The sequence below is a fragment of the Stenella coeruleoalba genome, assembly GCF_951394435.1.
Source record: "Stenella coeruleoalba genome assembly, chromosome: 1".
NCBI lineage: Eukaryota > Metazoa > Chordata > Mammalia > Artiodactyla > Delphinidae > Stenella > Stenella coeruleoalba.
This window is the reverse complement of record NC_137169.1, coordinates 124,703,106-124,721,172: the sequence shown is the minus strand read 5'-3', so window position 1 is coordinate 124,721,172 and position 18,067 is coordinate 124,703,106. Positions and strand designations below refer to the sequence as shown.

Sequence of the window (18,067 nt, the reverse complement as noted above, 5' to 3'; positions counted from 1 at the left end):
AAAACCCTCCAAAAAGTATAAAATCTTTGTAACATGGAAGTTAAAAAATAGTCTCCTACTAAATAACAGTTGTATTGGAAAAGATTTAAAAACACTATTTGGAAAATTATATATATATCTTAGGAATGTGACTAAAACAATGGTCTGAGGAATCATAAGTCATTTGACTTAATATCTTAATAATTTGGATGTAACCATGACTGGGATTTGCTTCAAAACGAAATAGAAGGATGAAAGAAATTTTAAAGGAAATAACAAAGACCAAAGCAGAAATAAATTAGAAAACGTAGAAATGATGGTGGTACTAGTTCTAAAAAAAAAGCCACAGAAAGATATAAAAACTTAATGAGCTCTCGAAGTAGCTTCATAAAGCTTCACATGAAAATGCTGTAACACATAATGCTGCTTGGAAAAACCAGGAATTGAGGGACCCGCTGGTGAGTAGCTCTTGCTTATTTCTTGCTCTCCAGTTATTGTGACCAGCTGAAAGTCTCAGAGAGCACCCACGTGCTTCAGCCCTTCCTCCCCAGCATCCTGGATGGCTTAATTCACCTGGCGGCTCAGTTCAGCTCAGAGGTCCTCAACCTGGTGATGGAGACCCTGTGCATCGTTTGTACGGTAGACCCAGAGTTCACAGCGAGCATGGAGAGCAAAATCTGCCCCTTCACCATCGCCATCTTCCTAAAGTACAGTAACGGTATGCGCGAGGCGGGTGGGGGGCGAGTGGGCGGGGATCGCGTGAGCGCTTCCCTGGGTCTAATGGTCTTAGCATTAGAAGCAAAGAATGTGACTTGGAATTAGCGAGAGTAGGGTCGTGCTATAGATCAAGCAGCACTAAACAGCGGAGAACGTATGCCTGTAACTCTTGCCGTCTAGTAAGAACTGGGAAGAAAGATAACGAAGAAAGCTAACCGGCAAGACGTATAATCTGGGACTTTGACAGTAAAGTAAGGGAATTGAGCAACTAAATCAAAAGCTTCCTAAAAGAAGAGGCCTAGAACTATAACTACAAAAGGAAAAGTGAAGAAGGAGATACATGGAAAGGTTTATGAATAAGGTGTTCGTTGCGTGTTTTTTATAGTAGCAAAAATTTGGAAACAGTAAGAGGTTAATTAATTATATCTATAAAATGGAATGCTGTGCAGCCGTTAATAATCAAACCTCAGAGGAATTGTTAAAGCCATGAGGAAGCGCTCACCTTGTAGTAAGTGAATAGATTGTTTTCCAAAATGCGTGGAGTATAACTGCAAGTTTTGGTTTTGCTTTAGAAAAGGATGTACGTGTGGATTTGTATAGAGAGAAATTACCAGAAGAAAATGCATCAAAATGTTAAGGGCAGTTATCTCCAGGTGGTGCAATTACAGGTGTATTTTTTCCTTTAATACTTTTCTGCATTTTAAGTTTTTCTGCAGTCAGTGTGTATTAGAAATATTGAGGACATTTGTATCTGAAGAGCGAGTATTGAAGCTTGGAAGGGGGTTGGTTATGTAACGTGATGCCATACTAAACATTTTATTCAATTCGTTTTTTCACTTAAAAATGTGTCCTAAGGAGGGTTCCACACTGCACTCTTAGACAGTCCTTGTTCTCTCCGCCCGTCACATAGTATTTATTCCATAAATATCGTCATTTATTTACCCATTCTGTTCATGGACCTCTGGCTTGTTCACAGTTTTTGTCTATTACGGACAACACTGCGGTGAACTTCTAACGTGTGTCTTAGTGCCCTGCACACTGCATACGTTGTCTCATGCTAGGTAGAGGAGGGCTTTATATTTTTCTTATACAAAACAGGTCGAGCTGAAGTTGCATTTCTTCACGAGCCTCTGCTTTTGGAAGGCTTTACCTTTTTTGCCCTCCGATGGCTTCGGGAGTTCTTGTGCGCGGTGACCACCCCCGGGAGAAGTACGTGGTCCTCGTCGACACGTGGGAACCTGGGAAGAGTCAGTACTTGGGCAGTTTCTGAGACTGATGTCTTCTTAACAAAGTATCAGTGGGGGCGTTTTTTCCCCTTAAGCATTTGTTTTCATAATCAGTCCAAGTTTCACAAGAATACAGACATTAAAGATTTGTCCCAGAAAAAGAGGCAGGTTTTGTTTTAGGAATAGCTGTTGCTGACTCGTCCCTGACTTCGTGAGATCACACACATGCTGTCTCCCAGACAGCTAGCAGCTCTCCCTGCTTTTCAGGTTACTCCGGTGGCCCCAGCAGGTCCCGGGTCAGTGATGTGTAATCAAAGCAGAAGTTGTAAACATAAGGACACCAAGCGGGGAAAACCGCGGTGAGGTGGGGATGGTGGTGTGCTGAATTGGCGATTGGGATTGACATGTGTACACTGATGTGTATAAAATTGATGACTAATAAGAACCTGCAGTATAAAAAAACAAACACAAAAAACAACTAATACTAAACTTTCTTTGGGTTATTTGTATGGAAATATGTTAGTATAAATGTTTCAGACATTACATGAAATTTCTTAAAAAAAAACAACAACAAAGCAGAAGTTGTTCACTTCGGTTAGGGCCAAACAACAGGCAGCATTAAGGCAGAAGCACACACAGACCACCAGGCGGGGGGACTCATGTTGCCTTCTCCACTTCAGATCCTGTGGTCGCCTCGCTGGCTCAGGACATCTTCAAGGAGCTGTCCCAGATTGAAGCCTGCCAGGGCCCCATGCAGATGAGGCTGATTCCCACCCTGGTCAGCATCATGCAGGCACCAGCAGACAAGATCCCTGCGGGGCTCTGTGCGGTACGGCAGTCGTTACGGGGCCGGGGTGGGGATGAGAGAGCACGCGCGAGCCCTGCACGAGCCCCCCGAGATCCCACCCCGCTGACGCCGACCAGCAGTGTGATATGTTCACGGGGTGATGTTCCTGGGCTGCTTCACCCACGAGGACAGTGGGTGGTTCTCGAGGCTTTCAGAAGGGAGCTCTTGTTCCCAAGGTGCCCTCGGTGATTGGACAGTCCCGTGATGACACTGTCCCTGGCTGTCCAGTCAACCTCCGCCCCCGCCCACCCCCATGGCTTCTCATGTGATGAGCTGCCGCCAGGAGACTGAGAGTACCCTCTGCTGTCTTCCTCTTCCAGAAACGCGCCTTTCATTATGAGTGTCTCTGGGTTGGTGGGTGGGCTCCGCACAGTAAGGATCTTGTTGTTGGGCCCCCCTCCGCCCACCCCAGAGGCAAGCCTGACTTCTCTCCTGCAGACGGCCATTGACATCCTGACCACGGTCGTGCGGAACACGAAGCCCCCCCTCTCCCAGCTGCTTATCTGCCAGGCTTTCCCTGCTGTGGCCCAGTGCACCCTCCACACGGATGACAACGCCACCATGCAGGTATCTCCGCGCAGGTATCACCACGCAGGTGTCTGAGCCGCGGTGCATGTGCAGCAGGCTGAGCAGTTGGACACCATTTCCTGCCTTTGAGATAGAAACCCCTGAAATCCATATTTACCCAGAGGACCCAGGCAGGGTTCCGACTGCTAAAACCAAGACGTTCTGTGCGTCTCAGAGGTGTGAGTGCCAGCCATCCTGCTCTCTGTGTCTGGGTGTTGCTGCGGCGGAAGAGCTTATAGACGTACAGACTAACGAAGTCAGCAAAGGGACCGGCCTTTGGAGACCTGTAGGCAGCGTGGTTGGTGGGAGGCTGCTTTATGCTCACAGAGACCTGCAGTCCCCCCAGTCACTGCTGTGTCTTAGCTGTTTTCTCAGTACCAGAGGTAGAGCTTTACGGTTGAAACTCCGTTTGCGTGTCCATTCTCCCTTTGATGAGAAGCGCGCGTTTCTGAGCTAACCGATGCGGCACAGCAGAGACAGGGTGGTGCGCGCCTGTGTCTGCAACGGCGAGGCCCCAACTCCGGCGGGATGAGCCCCCCAGACCCTGCAGACGGAGGGCTTGTGTGCCCGCGGCTGACCTAGTCCCCTCCCTTGTCTCCTAGAATGGTGGTGAGTGCCTGCGGGCCTACGTGTCGGTGACGCTGGAGCAGGTGGCCCAGTGGCATGACGAGCAGGGCCACAATGGGCTGTGGTACGTGATGCAGGTGGTGAGCCAGCTCCTGGACCCCCGCACCTCCGAGTTCACTGCCGCCTTCGTGGGCCGCCTCGTGTCCACCCTCATCTCCAAGGCGGGGCGGGAGCTGGGGGAGAACCTGGACCAGATTCTCCGTGCCATTCTCAGCAAGATGCAGCAGGCGGAGACGCTCAGCGTCATGCAGGTAGGACGGCCCCAGCCCCTGAGACGCTGGCGAGGGAACGGCCACGCTGCCCTCTGTTTCCTGCCTGGCTGCCTGAGTCCCTGAAGCAGGTGTCCTCCTGTCCCCCCAGTCCCTGATCATGGTGTTCGCCCACCTGGTGCACACCCAGCTGGAGCCCCTCCTGGAGTTCCTGTGCAGCCTCCCGGGGCCCACCGGCAAGCCTGCCCTGGAGTTCGTGATGGCCGAGTGGACCAGCCGCCAGCACCTCTTCTACGGGCAGTACGAGGGCAAAGTCAGGTGGGGCCGCGTCCTCCTCCTCTGGGCCTTCCGCCTCTTCCCCTGACTTGAGCTACCCAGCTGCCCGTTGCGTTCCTTTTCCCTCTGTTTCTTTCTGGCTAAACTGTGTATTCAAGTAGCTGCCCTCTTGAAATTCCCAGAAGATAGTCATCACAGGTAGAGCGTGTGTTTTTGATCTCTGCTGGCTAGAGACCCTCCCCTGCCCGCACCTTCACCCAGCCAAGTGCTGCTGGCGGCTTCCTCTTCTTCACAAACCCAGCTTTCTGACTTTTTGTCCACGGCGTCTCATCACCCCACACTCCCTCTGGTGCGGACGTCGTCGTGCTGCTCACCCGCTCCGGCTTTGTTCAAGGACAGCTCTCATCCGACCGTCCGTAGGAACACGAGATCCCCTTTGCAGCCAGACTCTCTTCTGTGCCCTAATTAGTTGTGAAAGCACTTGCACGCTCCAAGTGTCGGGATGTAACTGCCTGTCTCCTTGGGGTGCACTCCGAGGGGGCAGCTGATCGGCCCTCTCTGGCTCTTCCTCGCCAGCTCTGTGGCGCTGTGTAAGCTGCTTCAGCACGGCATCAACGCGGATGACAAGCGGCTGCAGGACATCCGCGTGAAGGGGGAGGAGATCCACAGCCTGGACGAGGGCACCCGCACGCGCTCCAAGGCGGCCAAGAGTGGGTGACGCTGCTCCCCTCACACACACGCACTGCCACCCCCACCCCACCCCGCCCCCGGGGCTCAGGACACCTGGGCTGGGAGGCGGTTAAGACATGGTTGTTAGTGATGGGTTTGATAAGAAGCGGCAGAGAACCCCAGGTGAACAGTGGAGCAGAGCGTGGGTCCTTCTGCTGCTGCAAGTGGACAAGAGTCCCAGGTACAGGGACCCCCGGCATCCAGCTTCATTCTGGGCCTTGGATGCCCACTTCTCGTGTCTCTGTGTCTGATTACCTTTGGCTTGTGACTCGTGATGTGTGGGCAGAGCGCAGAGCTGCCTTCTTTTTTTTTTTTTTAATTTACCATCTTAAATTAAATTTATTTTTTCTGCATTGGGTCTTCGTTGCTGCACGCAGGCTTTCTCTGGTTGCGGGGTGCACGGGCTTCTCACTGCAGTGGCTTCTCTTGTTGCGGAGCGCAGGCTCAGTAGTTGTGGCTCGCGGGCTCTAGAGTGCAGGCTTAGTAGTCGTGCCTCATAGGCTTAGTCGCTCCGTGGCATGCGGGATCCTTCCGGACCGGGGCTTGCACCCGTGTCCCCTGCATCGGCAGGCAGACTCTCAACCGCTGCGCCACCAGGGAAGCCCTGGAGCTGCCTTCTTTAACTGCAGGTTTGCGCTCACCTGTGCTGTTTCTCAAACTGCAAGTCCCAGGGCCCGGAGTGCTCCACCCTGTGCAGGTCGCTGGTTTGCAGGCTTTTTTACTGGCAAAGCCTGTCTCCTTTGGTCCCCGAAATCTCTCATCTCTCCTGACTTCTAAACTCCTGTAGCGTGGCGCAGAACGAAGCTATTTAATTTTCCGTCGTGCCTCAGGGCTGGGTGTGGGCTGGGCAGTGGAGAGCCGGGGGAGGTGTGGCACACTGCCTCGCGGGGTAGTGGCCCAGGGACAGTGGGACGTGGAGCCTCCTCCTCCTTCCAGACCCTGAGCGCTGGACCAGCGTCCCCCTGCTGGTCAAGATCCTGAAGCTGATCATCAGCGAGCTGTCCAGCGTCACGGAGGCCAACGCCGCGCGCCAGGCTGCCCCCGCAGAGTGGAGCCAAGGTGCCCGCCCTCCCTGGAGGCTGGGTTGGCAGCCAGGCCCCGGGCTTGCAGATCGCTGGCTGGCTGGCTGGCAGAGTCCCCGACGGCCCAGGCTGATCTCCAGGGTCTGCCTGCAGCACCTCGGGGGTGGCCAGGAGGCCAGCGCTTCCGGCTCCAATTGTTCCGCAGAGCCTCTCGGCCTGTTCTCTCCCCCCAGTCGGACTTGGTGGGGGGATCTGGCCAGGTCCTCTACCACTGGGGCCCGCGGGGCTTCTGTGTCCTGGCCGGTCTGGGTGTGGGAGGGAGACGCGTGCGCGTGCTGCAGCTGCTTCTCGGCCCCGTGCAGATGACTCCAGCGACATGTGGGACGACCAGGAGGAGGACGACGACGACGAGGAGGACGGCCTGGCGGGCCAGCTCTTGTCCGATATTCTTGCCACGAGTAAATACGGTGAGCGTCGAGGCCAGCCCCGTGCACGCCGACACCAAGAGCGGGGCGCCCAGGGAACGTCCCATGGGCTTGTGTACCCCTTGACCTCAGCCGTGTGGGTGCTGCCTGCCCCCCGGGGCCTGTGCGCCCTGACCCTCCCTGGCTTGGTGTCTCTCCAGAGGAGGATTACTACGAGGATGATGAGGAAGATGACCCTGATGCCCTGAAGGACCCTCTCTATCAGGTCGATCTGCAGGTGAGGGTGTCCAGAGATGGTGTCTCGCCAGCAGCCGTGGCTCAGCACCATTGCGGCTCGCCTCGTCTCGCCCGGTGGGCAGGGCTGGGGGAGGGCGGGGACTCTGCACCCAGGGGCTTCCTGCCCTTGCCCCGTGCTGGAATCCAGCTTCCTGGGACTGTGTCCTAGCGGTGGATTGCAAGGTGTGGTCTTGGGAAATCCCTGTGGAATTCAGTCTCTGGGTTGAACCTTCCCTAGAGCCAAGAACGGGCAAGCATCCCTGGGGCACTGGCACCAGTGTGAAGGCCAGTGGTTCCCGCCCTCAGGGACGCCTCCCTCCTCGTTCCTCCGTTCCTCCAGGCGTACCTCACGGACTTCCTCTGCCAGTTTGCTCAGCAGCCCTGCTACGTGGTGTTCTCAGGCCACCTCAACGACCACGAGAGGCGGGTTCTGCAGACCATTGGCATCTGAAACGGTCCTCCTCCCACCCCGACGCACACCGTTTTGCGGCCCTCACTGGCCTTGAGATGCACTTTCTTCTCAGCCGGGAGCGGCCTCTGCAGAGTGACACTGACAGTACAGACCAGGCTCACCAGTGCCATCACCTAGGAATGCTGGAACAAAGGACGTTTCCCAAAGTACCCTGAAGAAGCCCGTCTCTGGAACCTTTTTGTCCCCAGCTGTGCCCACCTTTGCTCCTAGAGCCCTCTGCTGGCCGGGCCAGAAACAGTGCCCAGAAGGGTTTTAGTGTTCGTGGACTATTTGGCCTCGCCTGACGAGCACCGGAGGTCACGACCGTTCATATTCTAAAGTGGACCTGTTTCCTTCCGCAGGACATCTGACGTGTTCAGATAGGAATACCCTCGGGAGACAGTGGTGTTTTCTGCCCCCCACCGCAGACGTGCTGGGTCTTGTAGGAGCGAGGGGAAGCAGCGCCAGGGACCCCCGTTCCTCCTGCGACACTGAGACTCCCCGTCGAAGGAGGTCATGTTGGTTTTGCCTCGTTGCATGACAGCCCCTCCCCGACGCTGTTCCTCTGTATACGTGCGCGCACGGGATGAGCCAGACACGTGGCAATTTGTTTTTCCTTTTTTAGAAAAAAAAAAAAATGGGGGAAAAACAGATTTTTTTAAAAAGTCCACCTGACCCAACCATATTTAACATGCCTCTCACACACATCCCCACACAGTCTGATATTCAGAGGCTCCCCCTCTCCCTCAGGAATTCTCTAAGATGGGTAAGTTGTAGCCCTCAAATTTGCAATGTGTATTTTTCTAGGAGAGTAAAGTAATCTTTACAAATGAATTTAGTCTGCATGGTATAAGGTGTCTCAGCACCTCTGCCTTCTATTCCTTTTAGAAGGAAAATTAAAATGAGGGGAAAGGCTTAGGTAGAGCCATGTAGTAGATACCCTTGTGTGTTTTAGCTGACCTAGAGGAAATGATTGATTCTCCCAGTTGGGAATTGTCTGTGGTGGGCTCAAAAGTGAATGAAGATAAGAAATCAGGAGGAGGAAGGTGGATTAGCCCGGCAGCCCCTTTTTTGGTACTGCCCACACCCAGCGCCCCATTTTTAATAGCTGCAGAGTATTCCTTTAGGGTGGTGGTCTCAGCGGGAAAATAGAATATAAACTGAATTTAACTCTCTCAAGGAAAGACCGCCCCCCCCATGGGCATTGATTCTGTGGGGCTGCCTTGGGAGCCTCGGGACTTGTTGCCTCTAGGTGTCCCTGCTGGTCACTGCCCCCCACCTGCAGTGGAAAGCCTGGGAGGCGGGTGGTGTGTGTGTGTTCCCGGGGCTGCCAGCCAGGCCCTGGGCTCATGCCGCCTCTGACCACTGCTCCTCCCCCAATGATTCTGGGGAGATGACGGCACGTCTGGCCACTGGTGCTCAGAGACTCGCCCCACGGTTGTAGGTCTGAAGACAGGGCTCGGTGCTGAAGGTCCACCAGGCCAGGATGTCCTGGATAGGCACAAAGGAGTGGTCTCTTGCCAGCAGCACAGTGGCCGGGCCTGCTCCCTAGGAAGCCTGTCTGCATCCAGTGCCAGAGTGATCCTCCAGCGAGGTCCTTTCCTCCTGCTCTCCTCTCGCTGGTTTTGGGGAGGACCGGGCCTCCTGCCTCAGCACTTGAGTCCTGAAGGAAAGGGTCGCGGCAGCATTTAGGGGGCTACCCCCGCCCCACAGACTTAGCGCTGTGGGCGAGAGCAGAGGCAGCCCTCGGCGCGCAGGCGCTTCCTCGTGCTTCCAGAGCATTGTCACACACGTATCCCGTTTACCTCGACAGCTGGTTCCCACTAGACGTTTCCATTCTATCCTTGAGGAAGAGAGTTCAGAGACTACATCCGTTGTCAGGGCAGGAGGTGAAAAAGACCTGCTGGAGGCCCAGGGAACCGACAAAAAGTTTCTCTCTAGCTCCTCCTTTGTGTCTGTCTTTTTGGCCAAAGAGCTAGCTCCAGTATGGAAAGGGTGGGGCTACCTGTTTGCAAGGAGTTGGAGTTCAAGGTCAGACCATTGGAGAATAAGAGCCCTTGGCTGTTCTGACATCCTTCAGGTCCCCTGACCCTGAAGAACAGCGGCTAGGACACCAGGGCCTCGCCCAGGGCTTCACAGAGCTCTCAGTGGAGAGAAGCACACAGGCGGGAAAGGAAGCCGAGGAGCACACGCCCCTGACCTTCGAGCGCCGCTGCTTGGGGAGCACGGACCAGCCGGTGACTCAGGCAAGCACGATAAAGTGTAAAAGAGCGAGTGATGTCAAACTGGCCTCAGTGTCTAGTTTTAATAACATACCAGGTGAAATCTGGACACGGTAAAAGCAAAAGCATTAGGAAAGCAAAAGTGGGTAACTGTCCACCAGCTCTGTGCAGATTAGCCCATCGGGTGGTTTGTGGTGTGCCCCAGGGTACTCTGTCCTCAGCCCTCCTTCGATGTAAGCGGCTGATGAGGGTTTTTTATGCCTTATCTTCCAGAAGAGGGTTTGAGGCGATTTACAGAAGAAATAGGTCCTAGACAAGGGCAGAGGGGGAGGTACTGATCCTATTCTCAGATAGGGTCCAAACGTCTCTACAAGCTGCAAAAAGTGGGCAGACTCTCTATGTAAGGTTTTCAGAGATGTGGATTGACAAGAGCATCCATGAAAAGAGCCAAGGATTCCAAAGCACCGCTGTTGCGCAGTCCTGTGCCAGTACTGAGTGTCTGTGATGCCAGGAGCTATTCACGCGTCTCTGCAAAACCCCAGTATACACGAAGGCTGGGGTCGCAGCACAGCGTCCAGAGCGTCACGTACAGCAACCTCGACCTTCCTGTGCCTGGCAGTGCGCCTGGAGTGCTCTGTCGCGTCTGGTGCCCAATGAGGACTCTTGACAGAGGAGGCCCATCTGCAAGGGGAAGGCCAGGTGGACGACCTGGATCGTGTGGAGGAAAGAAGCTGGAAGGGCTGGGGGACTTGGGCAGACAGGACATCGCTCTGGAAGGTTAAAGGCCTGTCCCGTGGAAGACACTAACCCGGCGGACCCGTGGCCACTAAGGAGATGGTAACAGCCGATTCCTGGCTCCTCTGTTTCCATTGTGTTTCAGCAAACGTCAAGCCTCTCTCACATGCAAGGCCATCGCCGGGTGCAAGGGGCTTGGCCCCTTCCCCAAGGAGCCAGTCTAGTAGGGGACAGGAAACAGTGCGGTGGCTCTGGGGATGTTACGAGAGAAACTGGTTCTGGGTTGAGTGCCCACTGCCCGAAGGGAATGGCTGATGGCGATGGGGTAGGCTGCCCTTGCAGGGCGGCTGACAGCTGCTGCTGTTTCAGAAGCACAAAATGCAGGGCTGCTCTACGTGTCACCTGCTGGTCTCGTTTAGACCTTCTGCCGTGGATCCTTGACCGTGGCTCGGGGAGGAGGGTGTTAGGGGCAGTCGGAAGCCCACTTAGGACTTACAGGAGGCCCTCGGTTCTCCGTATTTGCGATTCAACCAACCAGGGACAGGGTGATCCTGTAGTAGTTACTGTTGGAAAAACCCACGTCTTAGCGGACCCACACGATGCAGACCCATGTTCAAGGGTCAGCTCTAACCTTACAGAGTAGGTGCTGTGTCCACCCTGTTTACAGGTGGATGAAACAGGCCCAGAGATGCACGATTACGAGGCTGAGACAAGCGACAACCTCCGGTCCTCGGTTTCCTTCTCTGTGAAACGGGGAACTGACACCTGCCTCAGGGCTGTGGTTACACATAAAGAGGACCGGCTTGAAGACCCTCGGGCTTGGGCGGGGGGCGTCTGCCCCTTGCCTCCCCACCCTGCAGTCGCAGTCGCAGGGAGCTGTGTTTGGCGGTCTCTCTGACTCACTGGGTTAGAGTGACTCAGTTTCACAGATGCTGCTGCTAAATTAGGGCCTTGGTGAGCCTTTGGGAAGACAGCTCTGTGAGGGTCCTGCTGTGGGTGCGGGGGACAGAAACGGAGGCGGCGGCGGCGGCGGCTCCTGCCTACCACCTGCTAAGCAGAGCTTTTCCATGTTGGTCTGCGTGACATTATAAAATATCGATGTATTAATCTACTTTCACTAGGTTTTTTTCTCTCCACTTATTCCAGGAACATAGCCGAGTTTTTGCACTTCCTTGCCTCAGCAGCTTTTGCACGGGGAAGGCAGAACTGTTTGAGGATAAGCTGCTTCTGGATCCTTGATGGAAAGGTTGCATCAACTGAGATTAGGCCCAGGGTCTTGGAGGAAGAGAGGGGGAGGGGTCCCAGAAGACAGGAAGGGAGCTTCTAGAAGTCCGCAGGCCCGTGAGTTGTGAGGACCCTGCCCTGATCCTGGCAGAGCACCTGGAGTTGTGAGGGCTGAACACGGGGCACCGGGGCTTCCCGGAAGGTCCCCGTGCCTGGGCCGCGTTAAGTCGAGGCCGCTGGACTCGCAGGTCTCCCGAACTCACATCTGCAGAGCCCGCCCCCGTGTTTGCACTGTGTGAGGTCCTGGGACCTTTTTGGGATCCTGGCAGGGGAGCAAACCATAGGGACAACAGACTGAACTCCCCACTAGCTGGCAGGGTAGAGACTCAGTCTGATCTCATTCGACTGAAAGAAAGAAGCATGGCCTTCTTGCACCCCTGGTTCCCAGCCTGGCTCCCCTGCCTGACCGCGTGCTCACTGGCTGCGGTAGGAGGGCCAGTTCCGCCCAGGCCCCGCCTGTGACCTGCCAGTGACCTCCAGCAAATCCTTTTTCCGTTGAATAGAGAGAAGGACCAGAGTGCCACTGCCGGCTGACCTGCGGTTCTGGTGGGTCTGACTGAACCCTAGTCCGTTTACAGCGCGGAAGCCGAGGCCAGAGGGGATGGGCAGTTTCTCCAGTTCGCAGAGCCAGGAAGTGGCAGAGCAGGGCCCCTGCCCTGGCCGGTGGTTCAGAGCGGGGACTCTGCATCCTGCATCCCAACTCTGGCTGTTCATCCCCTGGGGCCGCTTTGGACGAGCTGCTGAATCCCCAGCCGCCACCTCCCGGTCCGAGGAACGCCTCCTGCAGCGATTCTGACTGCGGGGCTGCCTCACCGCCGGTACCGTGGGGCCATGATTAGTCTAATACTGAGGCCAGTGTCGTTCTCAGCACCTGGAGCTGCCCTCGCACAGCCGGTCTTGCCGAGGAAGACCGGCCGTTCGCATCTGCGCAGATGGTTCACGCGGGGTCAGGCTGAAAACAGACCCCAGGTGGGAAGGGTCAGTGAGCCCTTCCCCGGAGAGGGAGTGGGGACAGAGGAGAGCTGTCAGCGGAGCCTTCTTCCTCTCTTACCCTCAGTCCCAAAATAGCACTTGTCTGTCCCACCCTGCCCAGCTGGCAGGGCTGCAGGCTGAGTAAGGTGCCATTTAAAGACAACCTGGCTCTCCCCGTCTGCCCCGCTGGCCGGACCTGGACCTCTGCTGCTCCTACAACCACCCGGGGCAGGCTGGCTACCCCTGCCTGCTTTCCTGAGACCCTGGCTGCCCAAGTTCTGCCTAGACTGTCCTGGGACTCTGCAAAGAAGCAGAAGCCCGGCATTCTGGGAGCGGAAACCCTCCAAAGGCAGTGACAAAAATCCCTCTAGAGAAGAGCGCTCCTTCCTACCTGGAGCTGGAGCAGCGGTGAGGCCCGTCCCCATTACCCCCCGCCCCCTGCACACACACACACATCCCTCCCCCACCAAGAGGACAAATACAGGAGGCAGCATTCCGTTTACAGCAAGAAAGAGTCAAGCTTGGGGCTTCCCTGGTGGCGCAGTGGTTAAGAATCCGCCTGCCAATGCAGGGGACACGGGTTCGAGCCCTGGTCCTGGAAGATCCCACATGCCGCGGAGCAACTAAGCCCGTGAGCCGCAACTACTGAGCCTGTGCTCGAGAGCCTGCGAGCCTGCACGCCACAACTACTGAGCCTGCGCTCTAGAGCCCGCGAGCCACAACTACTGAAGCCCGCTCACCTAGAGCCTGTGCTCCGCAACAAGAGAAGCCACCGCAATGAAAAGCCCGCGCACTGCAACGAAGACCCAGCGCACCCAAAAATAAATTAATTAAAAAAATAAGTCAAGCTAGACACCAGGAAAAACCTGATGAAGGAGAAATGTGTGTTTATCCTGGGGCAGAGGAGCCAGGAGACCCTGTTCCTTCAGTGCAATGAGATTACATCAGGCAGACAAAAGGGTGTAATGACCTCTCTGGAGGAGCTGGGTGGACAGAGGCCCGCGGGGTGGAGGAGGGCAGAGTGCCCGCAGGGCTCTCCTGAAGAAGAGCCTGACTGCCCAGAGGCGAGGGAAGGAGGGAAGGGAGTCACTCTGGTCTCAAGATGGCTCAGCTTGGACCATGGGCCAGGCGGTCGGGAGGGGCAGGAACCTCTGGAGTGGAGGCCCCAGGGCCCTGGGCCTGGGGAGGTAAGGGGGGCCTCGGGGTTGCCCAGGTCAGTCTGCTCTGATTTGAAGAGGAGCGTCAAGCAGTGGGGAGGAGGCCCTGGTCATTGCCCCACGGTGGGATGACTCAGCAGAGTACTGCCACAGCCCCGGGCCAAGCCCAAACTGGGTCACGGGCTTGCCCTGCCCTCCCCCTCCCCCTCCCCGCTGCCCCTGCTTCCCACACAGAGTACTGCTGGGGATAAGGGCTGCGCACCGCACCAAGGTCTCCTCAAATACTGCTCTGGCCCGGCACGGAGCATTTTACACATGTTCAAGGAGAGGCAGGAGGTGAAATGGAAAGGCCTGGGCTTTGACGTCACAAAAGTCAATTCTAAATCCCAGCCCCACCGTGAGCTGGGAAAATTAACTTCCAACCCACGTTTCCTCATCTGTACAATGGGACAAACTTGAAACAGGAGGGAAGGGGGCAGGGCACAACCTTTGAAAGAATGGTTGACGTAGTCCGACGACATGACATAAACTGATTAGAGCCAAGTGGGTCCAAGATGGCGGACGAGTGGACTTCCACTAGACCGTGAGCCTCAGGATACGCTCACTGTAACACATCAGCAAGCTGAATGACACGCCCACAGGTGCCATGACAGTTCCAAGGCCGACCGGAAGGATCAAAAAGTGGGCGGTGGCCCAATTCCTGGAAATCCCCGCCCCTTCCTGAAATAGCTGGAATGCTCCTCCCCCTCATTAGCCTATGAAATTACCCACCCCTATTAAAGCTGACAGCCCTAGGCCCTGGTGCCTTTCTCGCCTTCTGAGATTGCCTGCTCTGTCTGTGGAGTGTGTTTCTCCTGAGGCCGCTCTCGCCTTCTGAGATGGCCCACTCTTTCTGTGGAGTGTGCTTCTCTCTAAATAAATCCACTTCTTACCTATCACTTTCTCACTGAATTCTTTCTGCAACGAGACATCAAGAACCTGAGCTTCATTAAGTTCTAAAACCAGGTGTGTGATCTCAGTTGGAAGACTGTGGGTTTTGGCCGGGTTTGAGTCCCAGCATGTGGGTTCAAGTCCCAATCTGAGGTGCATGGTTTCAAACTCACTTGCAGAGTTAGCTGTTAGCATTGCCATTATCATCACACTCAACGCACTCTGCCTCCTCAGGTCCAGGAAAGTGTCTGTCCCGCTCACTGGGGGCCGGGAGGCCAGCTTGTTGAGGGGACCATGCTCCCACGTGCTCTTGCCTGCAGAAGGTCTGGGGAAGCCCTTCCAGGCCTAAATATCTATCTGTACAACCACCTTCCAGGGCCCCCAGCTTTCCCACCCAAGCCTCTTCCTCACTCCCTCCCAGCCCGGAGGCCTGGCTCAGCACGTAGGTCCAGGTCGGTCACGGCCACAGGGCTGGCCTTGGCTCTGGGGCCTTAGCTCCCCGCCTTCAGGCTCCAGCATCCCCTGCTGAGAAGCGCCAGCCCTCCCATGGCTAGCTGTTCTCGCCTCTGGCCTGCCCGCGGCCCCTTCCTCACCCTCTGCCCTTGTCCAGTCACCTCCCATCCCCTGCACTGAAAAGTTTTCCTAGAATTTTGCAATTAGACAATCACTGATGTCGGACTTCCCTGGTGGCACAGTGGTTAAGAATCCGCCTGCCAATGCAGGGGACACGGGTTTGAGCCCTGGTCCGGGAAGATCCTGTGTGCCGCGGAGCAACTAAATCCGTGCGCCACAGTTACTGAGCCTGCGCACCTAGAGCCCACGCTCCACAACAAGAGAAGCCACCGCAGTGAGAAGCCCGCGCGCAGCAACGAACACCCAACGCAGCCAAAAAGTAAAAATTGAAAAAAAACAAAAATCACTGACGTAGCTGAGAGCTGGGTGTCCTGATGAGCAGGAACCAGGGGTGTAAACTTTGAGAACTGCTTGGAGAAAAGCAGGAAAATAGCTAGAAAGGGATGAGTTTTGGGAAACATGAGGTTTTGTTTTGCTTTGCTTTATTTCGTTTTAATAGGAGAGATTTAAGATCTTGCTTCCTAAAGAAGGAAGAAATAAAGACACGGAAAGAAGGGATGCTGAAGAGGAGCTCCAACAAATGGGCTCTGAGAGCACGTCGGCGCGCAGCTGGGGCAGGAAAGAGACAGCCCTTCATCTGAGAGTCACTCAGCAACCACGGGGCAGCCCCCGCAGTGAGGGCTAGGGGGGTCACAGGGAGCACAGGGCCCTATGGTCCCCACACTCACAGAGCCTGTGGTCTGGGAATGGACACACCGTCAGGCGTGAGGACCTGGGAACTCTCTCCATACATCCGTCTCTGTGGCTTTTTTTTTTTTTTTTTTTTTTTTTGCGTTACGCGGGCCTCTCACTGTTGTGGCCTCTCCCGTTGCGGAGCACAGGCTCCGGATGCGCAGGCTCAGCGGCCATGGCTCACGGGCCCAGCCGCTCCGCGGCATGTGGGATCTTCCCGGACCGGGACACGAACCCGTGTCCCCTGCATCGGCAGGTGGATTCTCAACCACTGCGCCACCAGGGAAGCCCTCTGTGGCATTTTTCACGGCTTCTGCGTCAGGACAGATGTACGCTGCCCCCCGCCCCGCCCCCATCAGACTACCAGCCGCTTCCCGGGGCAGGAGCCGACCCTCTCCTCACTTCCACTCTCCTGGTGGGGTGCCAGCGCCCACAGGGGCCCAGGACGGGGCAGCACCTTCTTTGGCTGCCCTTCCCTAACCTGTTTAGATTCTGTTGGGTCTTCCACGCCCAGGACACTGGAGAGACTGGCTGTCTGCTGTTGGGCATGGGAGCCACCTGGATTGCTGGACTGATGGACCCTTGTGATGAGAACTCAGACTTTAGCCTCTCGACAGCTTTCTCGTATAACTTACAGCCGTATTCGTTATATTGATCATGCTGTACATTGCAGCCCTAGTGCTTAGTATCTTACAACTGGGAGTTTGTACCCTTTGACTCTTTTCATCCAACTCCCCCCTCCTCTGGTGGCCACAAATCTGATCTCTTTTTTCTATGAGTTTGTTTGGTTGTCTGTAATTGACCTACAACACTGTTAGTTCCTGTTCACAACATAGTGATTGAATATTTCTTTTTTTTAAAGCATTATTTTATTATATTTTTTTTAACTTAATTTATTTTTGGCTGCGTTGGGTCTTCGTTGCTGGGCACGGGCTTTCTCTTGTTGTGGTGAGCGGGGGCTACTCTTCGTTGCCGTGTGCGGACTTCTCATTGAGGTGGCCTCTCGTTGCAGAGCACGGGCTCTAGGCGCGTGGGCTTCAGTAGCTGCAGCACGCAGGCTTCAGTAGTTGTGGCTCATGGGCTTAGTTGCTCCACGGCATGTGGGATCTTCCCGGACCAGGGCTCGAACCCGCGTCCCCTACATTGGCAGGTGGATTCTTAACCACTGCGCCACCAGGGAAGTCCTGATTCAATATCTCTATACGTTCCAAGATGATCACCATGATAAGTCTAGTTACATCTGTTACCATACAAAGATATTACAGAGCTATTGACTCTATTTCTCACACCATATTCCTCATCCCTGTGACTCTACTTTGTAACTTGAAGTTTGTGCCTCCTAATCTCCCTCACCTATTTCTTTCCTCTCCCCAAGCCCCCTCCCCTCTGGCAACCACCTGTTTGTCCTCTGCATCTATAACTCTGTTTTTGTTTTATGTTTGTTCATTTGTTTTGTTTTTTTAGATTCCACATATGGGATATCATACAGTATTTGTCTTTCTCTGACTTATTTAACTTAGGATAATACCCTCCAGGTCCAGCCATGTTGTTGTAAATGGCAAAATTGCATTCTTTTTTTATGGCTGAGTAGTAGTCCATTGTAGGAGTACACCACATCTTCTATATCCGTTCATCTGTCGATGGACACTTAGGTTGCTTCCATATCTTGGCTGTTGTGAATAATGCTGCAATGAACATAAGGATGCAGAAATCTTTTCAAATTAGTGTTTTCACTTTCTTCAGGTAAATACCCAGGAATGGAATTGCTGAATCGTATGGTAGTTCTATTTTTTACTTTTTGGAATCTCCATACTGTTTTCGACAGTGGCCGCACCAATTTTCATTCCTACCAACAGTGTACAAGTGTTCCCTTTTCTCCACACCCTCACCAACAAATTTGTTATTTGTTGTATTTTTGATGACAGTCATTCTGACAGGTATGAGGTGACATCTCACTGTGGTTTTGAATTGTATTTCTCTGATGATTAATGATGTTGAGCATCTTTTCATGTACCTATTGGCCATCTGTATGTCTTCTTTGGAAAAATGTCTATTCAGGTCCTCTGCCCATTTTTTTAATCTATTTTTTTTTATGTTGAGTTGTATGAGCT

At 54.5% G+C, this 18,067-nt stretch overlaps 1 protein-coding gene across 3 annotated transcripts in view; it reads left to right on the top strand.

The window, feature by feature from the left end:
* The window catches only part of IPO9 (importin 9), a 46,160-nt gene extending 37,981 nt beyond the window's left edge, over nt 1-8,179 (top strand). For all 3 annotated transcript variants that reach the window (XM_079913858.1, XM_079913856.1, XM_079913857.1), the window contains 10 exons: nt 471-697; nt 2,603-2,751; nt 3,208-3,336; nt 3,939-4,214; nt 4,324-4,490; nt 5,025-5,158; nt 6,114-6,236; nt 6,562-6,666; nt 6,825-6,901; nt 7,241-8,179. In XM_079913858.1, the coding sequence (XP_079769984.1) occupies nt 471-697; nt 2,603-2,751; nt 3,208-3,336; nt 3,939-4,214; nt 4,324-4,490; nt 5,025-5,158; nt 6,114-6,236; nt 6,562-6,666; nt 6,825-6,901; nt 7,241-7,351 (1,498 nt within the window). In that variant the 3' untranslated portion in view covers nt 7,352-8,179. The remainder of the gene's footprint in view (nt 1-470; nt 698-2,602; nt 2,752-3,207; nt 3,337-3,938; nt 4,215-4,323; nt 4,491-5,024; nt 5,159-6,113; nt 6,237-6,561; nt 6,667-6,824; nt 6,902-7,240) is intronic.
* Nucleotides 8,180-18,067: the final 9,888 nt, after the last annotated feature.